This window comes from Bemisia tabaci, chromosome 3 (assembly GCF_918797505.1).
Source record: "Bemisia tabaci chromosome 3, PGI_BMITA_v3".
In the NCBI taxonomy this organism is placed as follows: domain Eukaryota; kingdom Metazoa; phylum Arthropoda; class Insecta; order Hemiptera; family Aleyrodidae; genus Bemisia; species Bemisia tabaci.
In genome coordinates, this window is record NC_092795.1 from 50,562,062 (window position 1) to 50,570,885 (window position 8,824).

An 8,824-nucleotide genomic window follows, 5' to 3' on the forward strand; every position below is an offset into this window, starting at 1 on the left:
AAGTAGTACTTACACTAAGTGAGGAGCTCCTTTGTGTTTGCTGCGCGCTGCTGGACTCCCTAAAATCCGAGGATAGGTTAGGAACTGAGTTAGTCACCGAGCTGTCGCTGGACGGCAAGGCGGAATTGGCGGAAACGGCAGCTACCGGCCCTTCCGAATGCCATACTCGCTCGCGGGGCTGCTGCATCTGCTGTTGCTGCTGCTGTTGTTGCTGCTGCTGCTGCTGCTGCTGCTGCTGCTGCTGCTGCTGCTGCTGCTGAGGCTTGATGAGGTGACCGCCTTGCTGAATCAGCTCCTTCAACAGGATCCTCTCCGTCTCCTCGTTGTTCTTCCTATCTTCGTTGGCCCTCGGCTCTGCTGGGCTCCTTCCGATCGTTGAAATGGAGTTGGAAATCGACGCTATGTCCTCGCCCATCGCCACTATGTCCAGCTCTCGCTTTGACAAGTCCATCGAGTGCAACGAATTCAACATCAGCTCCATCTGCTCCTTGTAGGTCGTCGTCCTCTTCACCGCTGACCTGTCAACAAAGAACAAACCCTGCGTTTAGAATGTAGTTAGGGTTGCAGTTCGCAGAAATGAAGGCGCTTTTTCCGTCGCGGCTCCACGCCGCACAGTGCGGAACTTCCATTAGCGGCGTCGACAAAAATCAAAAGCATCGTAAAAATAGACATACGGGACTATAAAAGGTACACTGGGAATAAAAAAAAACACATTGGATCTAGAGTCCAGACTCTTGAAAACATTGACAAGAAAAAATACTCTTGATTCAATCAGATTTAAGCTTAAATCAAAGGGAAATCCGCTCACATTAAGAGGCTTGGTTCTTGATTTAAGCCTAAATCTGATTGAATCAAGAGTATTCTTACTTGTCGATGTTTTTAATAGTCTGGAATCTAGATTTAATGTGTTTTTTTTTTTTTTTTTTTTTTCAGTGTATGGTATATTAAATTGAGCCCCACTGGATCTTTGTTCAACGTATTTTGACTTTTCCACTATCTGAAAGCTGGCCCAATAGGTCAAAAATGGCTATGCGCTAAATGAATGTAATTGCGGTATAGTTATGACACTCAATTTTGCGACTGAAAATGCTGAGTTCAACCTAATTTTAAACAATTTTTAAACGCAAATATCTCTTATAGTTGCAAAGACAACACGAGGGGGAGGAAACATCGCTCGATTAAGAGGTCCTTCAAAACCGTCGGCGTGCGCAATTTGATTCAAGTGGACTATTGTTTTTCTTGCGAACGAGAAATTCGAATAATTTCCGTTGCGCGAATGGTGTTTTATGTAAAATTTTAGTTAGGTATCATGTATGATAATGCTTGAAATCGCACGTTGTACTAGACTGCCTTACATCAATACGGTTGTCAACCGAAATCCTAGTTTATTTTTTGCAAAATTTCAGCGAAAAACCAGCGGATTGCTCAATTTTGACCACAACAACGCATCATACTTAAGGCTCATTTTATTTTTGCCAACGTACACAGTGCTTCATGCTGATACTTATCGGTCAAAGGGTGATCCCTACTTTATTCTCAGACCTGAAGTTGCAAAGAGAGCGATGCCGCCTTAAAAAACAAAACAAAAAATATCACCCGCAAGCTTTGAGGTCCAACGTTAATCAAGGAAGTGAATTTCGCTTGAACTTTTGACCTTGTTTATTTTGTTAATCAGTCGACAATTACCGGAGAATAGAGCCTTCCTTCAAGAATTCTCCATTGGTTGATTAGCAACAGATAATTACCGAGCGTCGTTATAATACAAACGGAGAGTCTAGGAGGAAAATCAGGTTATGTATGAAAACCACCTACTTAAAAAATCTGGCTCCGACTTTCGAAGTATTCTATTCCGAACACGCCTATCACTGGCGGTCTGCTTAGCGTTATCATCACGCGTACACTTTTCTCGTTATGTAAGTGCGTGTAAAGTTCCCATCAAAGTTGGCTGGAAATAAACTTATGGAGTGCCAGATATTTTTTGGTGGATTTTCCGCGGTATCCATTTTCTCTTTAGATATGGATTTTCATAAACGCAAATAGTGATAAATGATATCAGAATCCAGTTTCTAGGGCGCTATTCTTCCAATATAAATATCATGTGGATTGGAGAACTTTCTGTTCTTATTCATTTTTCGAACAAAAAAACTTCGGATGCGAATAAATGAAACGACTCACGATCTATCTAGCCGTATCCTATGCTTTTTCGGCGAGATTGTCAACAATAAGTTCAAATTTACCGACGCACAGCGGATCGAGTCAACCAGAGAGGTCGGACATGAAATTTTTTACTAAAACTGCAAATTTTCATGTTTATTTCGTCACATTTTAAATTTTAAGGGGTGTTCCTAACAGAAAATTTTACGAGAAAACCACTTTTAGAACCTTAAACTTTGTACAAGCGAAGTTATGCGCGTTTAAAGGATTATGTAGCATCGCGTCCAAGATATTGGACTCCATGCTCATCCTTGATATACTTGCCTGCTCATCTCGTCCAAGATCTTGGACTCCATGCTCATCGCTAAACTTCTCACTTCCTTGCTTGAGCATGGAGTCCAAAAGCAAGCAGACCTCCCTTGGTTTTAAAGTTCATGATAGAACATCGTATACTTGGCTTATCTAATGTAACTTAACCTAAACTAACCTAACCTAACCTAACCTAACCTGAGAAATGCACACTTTTTTTCGAGGACACGTTTTTTTTTGTCTTTATTTCATAAAAATTGTCCTAATACATTTTTGGACCCTATATGCTCGTGTATTGTCCGAGAATACCTGCATCCCACAATTTTGGACGCTACGCTCACTTCAATTTTTCGAGAAAATCATCCCTAGTTAAAGTGAGCATGGAGTCCAATATCTCGGGCGTGATGATCAACCGAACATATATAGTTGAGCATGGAGTCCAATATCATGGACGCGATGCTACGTTACCGTTTAAAGTTTCCAAATCTTGTCCAGCCTCTCCTATTGACTCCCACTGTGCGATGGTAAAAAAAAAAAAAAGAAAAAACCCAACTAGGAGCCTCTAAAATAACGTGACCTTCAAACAGAGTCTAAGAAAAGGAGTATAAAAAAGTAAAAGAGAATAAACTTGGATTTCTGGAGAATACTTACTTGCTGCTGTACTGGGTCGGGGATGCAGCGCAGTAGAGTTCTATCGTGCTAAGTGAACATCCGTATACACAACACTCATCCGCCACTCCACGTCCTCCCGCTAAAACAAAAGAAGTTAAATCCAATTAGTGTTAATTAATTTTTTTTTTTTTTAAATTTAATCGGGCGACTTAATTTCAATTATGAAAACGGTTTCGCAGATTTTTACTGCAAACTTCAGTGAATTTTCTGCTTAGTGCGAAGCAAATTCCTCAACATTTTCAGAGGAGTCCATACAAACGTTTCCTCGTAAAAAATTAAACCGCCCCGTTGACTTTGGCAATAGCTGATGTGGCTTGGATTCTTTCTACAGAACGCGGTCCATTTGTGCTGAATTGATATGATTATGATTTTTTGACAATTCTTTAATTCTTAGTTTTCTTAGTGCTTATTCAGTTTTCAGGGTGCTTTAGTATTTTGTATTCGATAACATGAATATATTCAAATGATGTAAATAAAAGCAATCAATCAATATATCAATCGATCACTTACAGTTATTGAACTCAAACGGGCCCACGAAGCCGGTGTCCTTGCACATCATTCGAATCATGTCGGAGAGTTTCGTTCCGCAAATCCTGATGATGGCGTTATGCTCCTTCGTTTCTGACAGTACTACCTGGGCCACGATGAAAATGCTGATAACTCGAGAGGTGATCATCTTGCTTTGATTCTGTAACATAAAAGAGAGACGATTTTCAAGATGACGTTCATCTTAGCATCCGCTTCTTCGTCCACATGAATGCATGTAGAAACAACTCAAAAATTTTACAACAGTGATGATGCAACACACAGGATAATAATTAATTTTCAAATAAATTTTAAGTTCAACCTATGCTCGAACGAGGAACGACCTGATCGACCCAGTGATGTGTAGGACGTGAGAAAATATTGCGTCGCATACATTCTTATTCAGGTTTACCGTGTTGCGACGACGGTAAATGAGATAATTCATCCGAATTCTCCTTTCTCTTTCGCGACGAACCCTTGGAAGATGATTCGAGAAACAATTCTTCAAAATACAGATTTCAAATTTACCGAGTGTCTGACTTGACAGTGTCATATAACAACGTTGTCTTCGCAGACAAACAAAGGTTACATAAACGTATGTGTCATAACTGTTATACATAGCAAAACTTGCGTTTTCAAATAGTGAGCTGAATACGTAACTTGAATATATGTTTTCTGTCACCATTTTTCAATGCAAAACGGTCAAAAAGCATGACGCAGGGTCATCTTCAAAATGAATGGGTATATTGCCCTTTGAAGATGCGTTTGATAACATCATCCATTCCTTTAGTGAATGCTGCTACCTTGGTCTCATCAATGATGCGCTTGCGAGGCAATAATTAATCCCCCTCAGAGGTACTTTTGGGTTTTTTTCCGGGTGAACAGGCGCAGGTACCCTATGACTCCCCTTGAATCCCCCCAAGCAATCACTGGAGATGTCTTCATCTCTAATTGATGAGATCAGAAAGAAAGAATCAATGGTAATATCTCAAATACGATTAATGACAGTAGTACTTATGTATTCCGCAGAGCAATATTCCATGCCGGATATTGGAACCCTTTTTTGACAGGTTCCGTGGTGCAAACCCCCAAGATGACACGAAACTATTTAGTTAACTACTGACGTCCATTTAATTTTGTTCCATAATTTTGTATTTCATGTTTAGTAAATAATATGTCATCCTCCATGGTATAGTTCCAAACATTCAATCAGAAACAGAGAAATGAAATACATATAAAAGTTAAGATGTTGAGGATCAGCTTTTTTAAGTGTCCAAAATATAGAGCCAATTCATTGATTCGATATCCGCAGCTTTATTTAAAAGAGATAGAGTAGTTAAGTCCCCACTGCACTAAAGGTTGCGGGGTGCGTAGTGGAGACTAATTTTTATATTCTTAAGAATCCTACATAATTAAGTAATTTTTAACATAGAAGGGAAAGTAGTTTTTCAATGCGTCCACATCGAATGTCCTGGGACTAAATCCAATGTTCAAATCCTAAAACTAATTTGTTTCTCTTCCCTCTGTTTTTCATCAAGAGAAGCGCGTACACACATGTCATGGATAGACAGGCACACGGGCCAGACAGTCTTGTCCAGAACTGCGGGCCGATTATTGAAATTGATAGACAAAGCAATAGACTAAGAAGACATAAGGGGTATAAAGCGATCCTATTGGTTAAAATGGGTGGTTCTTATAGACTAGGGAGAAAATGATGGACTAACTATCGGGTCTCTCGTGGGTTGCCGTTAGTTAGTCTATTACCTACCTCCTTTGTCCGTTGCAACCACCCACTTCCACCATTAGGATCTCTCCATATCTCTTTTGTCTCCTTTGTCCATGGCTTTGTCTATCAATTTCAATAATCGGCCCGCTGGAGCATTAATTTCGTAGAGCAACGACCATACGGAGCTGCAGTTGATTATCCTTCGGGAAAAATCAAATTCTTATTTCTCACGAATTAGAGAGTATAATTTCTCCACGCGGTGCCGCATCTGAAGTCCATCAAAACGCGATGACAAAGGCTTCATGACGCTACAAACAGCGGAGCTCTGGAGCCTCTCTCTTAATTTTACTTTGAAAATCGGGCTTCCAGCTTGCGCCGGTCCGCATTTCCGTTGAGCTCAACGTGCCGCTTTCCTCTTAAATTTTCAAGCAACGGCGAGACAAAGCGTTTGTTGCCGAGAGTCGCGAAAATTGCTCTGGTTTTTTATCCGAGCGCCCGTAAAAGTAGGATACATTAGGAGCGATCTAGTAACAAGGTAACGAAAATCGATTATTATTCTTCGCCGTGTTCTTGTATTTCCATGTTCGTTATGTCACCTTAGCGATGGCACATGTCCATTGCGAATCTCTTGACTTTACACGGAGCACGCAGATGTCCAATTTTCCAACGGTGCTGACAGACAGAAATGGATGCGATACTTCACAAACGCTCATAAAGGGGATTGGGAGGCAGCCGAAGACCATCAAGAGACCTTTGAACTATCACTTTCAAGTAGATTCGTCCAAAGACATTTCTTGTCCAACCTTTCTTTTATGCCCGCGTCTTCTCCTCATGCTGAATAAAAACCTTAAATGCGTCACTGGGCTCATGGAGGATTATTTAGGCTAGATTAAGATCTAGCAAGAACACAATAACCAAAGTCATTTCCAAAGGCATTTCTTCATGGATTGAAATCAATTAGCGATTGCTGGTCAACGGTGTGCAAATGAAGTGTCATTGCAGAATTAAATACACGCGTTTTCGATAGGTGTACTTCTACATAATTTTATGAGAGGTCCGAAAATTGTATGAAATTTAAAAAACTAGCTTCAGACATGAAACCAACTGAAAACAGTATGTAAAATATTTTGTTAATATTAGACGGCGGTCTTGTGCGGACCTATCTTAGAATAAGACTTAGCCTAAGCCTAAGCCTAAGCAACTGGGAATGAAGCCATAGTAATGAGAGGGCTGATTAAAGTTTAGGAAGGAGAGTTGATTAAATCAGTGATTTGCGATAGTTCAAAAGATGAGGGTTAAATATCAATCGCAATTTGTCTTTATAAATGTTATTTTTGTATACCTAGAAAGTTGGTAGTCCATGAATTTCTTAAATAGCTTTGGTGCGTAAACCATATTTCATGTGTGGCAAGTTTCCCAATTCTGATAAAAAATAAAACCCTCTTTTAAAGTCATCTCAAAGTTTTACCACATGGTTTGCGCACTTTTTTCTTGCTTTTACTTTTGAGTGGGATGTTCATACGCTTTACCTCAAGGTTCATTTGGAAGTAAAAAATCTCACTAAAAACCATTTTGTATTCCAAGGAAGAACATAAATGAATCATTATGAGGAGTAATACATGTCTCTTCAGGATGCTAATATGAGACGACATAAGCTGAATTAAGTAGGTTATGATCTCCGTATTGTTCTGCATTCAAGACCATACTCAACGCTTTAATTACTTTCTTACACAACCGTTTCAATTACACATTTTGGTCCATCAGACTGTCGGTCTTTCATCCTTGTCTTCGTGAAGCTGCGATCTTTAATTTCTGAATCAGATCAGATAACGCTTAGCTTATAAATGTAATTATAATTTTAAATTATTTGTTTTCAGCCTCCATCCTCCTTTCCTTTCGTGAAGATGTCTGATTTGTAAACTTCCGTCTGTAAAAATACCACCGAGAGAGTGGAAGTGGCACTGGATCGGTATAAGAGCTACATATCTCCTCATAGAGATTCATGATGTTCAATAGCAAAAGAAAATAGAGAAATGGAGATTGCCGTCACCCCATCTTTGTTCATCTGTATGTCTTTCTTTGTCACCCTCCATCACATCCACAAAAAGATTTCCTTTCATGTCAGTATTTCCTCTTATGCAAAAAATCCAGGGCCGGATTAAGGGGGTGGCCACATGGACCACGGCCCATGGCGGCAAATCTATAGGGGGCGGCAAATTTTGCAATTTTTTAAATGTAGGTATAAAAAAAAATTCGGATTTAGAAAAAAAAATTACAAACGAGAAAAGGCGACAAAATCTCTAATTTTCTGAGAGTATAGTAATTTCTACTTTTGTCGTCTTTCAGTGATACAAGAGACAGCACCTTTAATTAGTCGAGTTAAGACAGAGACCAACCGCGTTTGGCCTGGAACGGCGCGACTTACGTAGAGAGAAATGATGAGGATTTGAGATGAAAAGGAGAATAAGCCCTTGGCGCGGCGCGGCGATCGGCATGTAACACATATTAGCGCCTACAAGACTGCACGAATACTTCACGCATTGCATCAAACACAGTGTGGTCACTGCGGACAGCGTGAAACGGATAGCGCCTACAAGAATGCATGAATACCTCACGCATTGCGGCAAACACAGAGCGATCAGCGTGAGACGCATAGCGCCTACAAGACTGCGTGAATACTTCACGCATTGCGTCAAACACAGTGCGGTCTGCGAGGCGCGGCGGCGGAAGTTAAAATCATTAATCCACATTTATGTTTGTTCTATCATAATTTTTTCGTTCATTTCTTATGAATGGAAGGCCTTATCCACACAGAGATAGGTTTACGAAACTTAGCTTTCGCGCAAAGTTCCGTGAACTTTTGCTTGCAGTGTTGACAGGGCTTTCCCAAAAAATGTGTTCAACAGCAGTAAACGCGTCTTATGCACCCCTCCCCCGCTGGAACGTTCATTTGATGGTTTTCATTGACGTTTCAAAAAAAATGAGGAGGGGGCGGCAAAATACCAGCGGCCCATGGGCGGTAAGTAGATAAATCCGGCCCTGAAAAAATCCAAGCATTGTCTGTATAAGTATAAAAATACCGAACTACGTAAGAGTCAATGGTTGGATCCATCTACGAAAAATTGTGTTTTCTAAGGTGACGATGCAAGTGCCTTGAGTGATAGGGAAGTGTCTCTGACTTAAAAAGAAGAAGCAGTTTTAAGGCTGTGCAAGATAAACATTACGCGTTTTAGTGTTTCGCCTTCAATTATTGAGATCGACCAGAAAACATCCTTGAAGCTGTAATAGTTACATATTCGAGGGCTGTGTCACGTGTTGTCTAAGAATACTGAATGTAAGTATATTACATATTTCAAATGCCTGACAATTTTGAAGCTGGTGCTATTTTCCTAATCAAATATTCACGATTGCCAATAAAATGTTCAACAAATATGATTC

General features: G+C 40.1%; 1 protein-coding gene across 3 annotated transcripts in view; it reads right to left on the reverse strand.

Annotated features, from left to right (window-relative positions):
- LOC109030613 (uncharacterized) overlaps positions 1–8,824 on the reverse strand; it is a 48,724-nt gene that overhangs the window by 6,244 nt on the left and 33,656 nt on the right. For all 3 annotated transcript variants that reach the window (XM_072298502.1, XM_072298503.1, XM_019041664.2), the window contains exons 2-4: positions 3,646–3,823; positions 3,115–3,214; positions 14–518 (exon numbers count right to left, since the gene is read on the reverse strand). In XM_072298502.1, coding sequence (XP_072154603.1) covers positions 14–518; positions 3,115–3,214; positions 3,646–3,811 — 771 coding nt within the window. In that variant the 5' untranslated portion in view covers positions 3,812–3,823. The remainder of the gene's footprint in view (positions 1–13; positions 519–3,114; positions 3,215–3,645; positions 3,824–8,824) is intronic.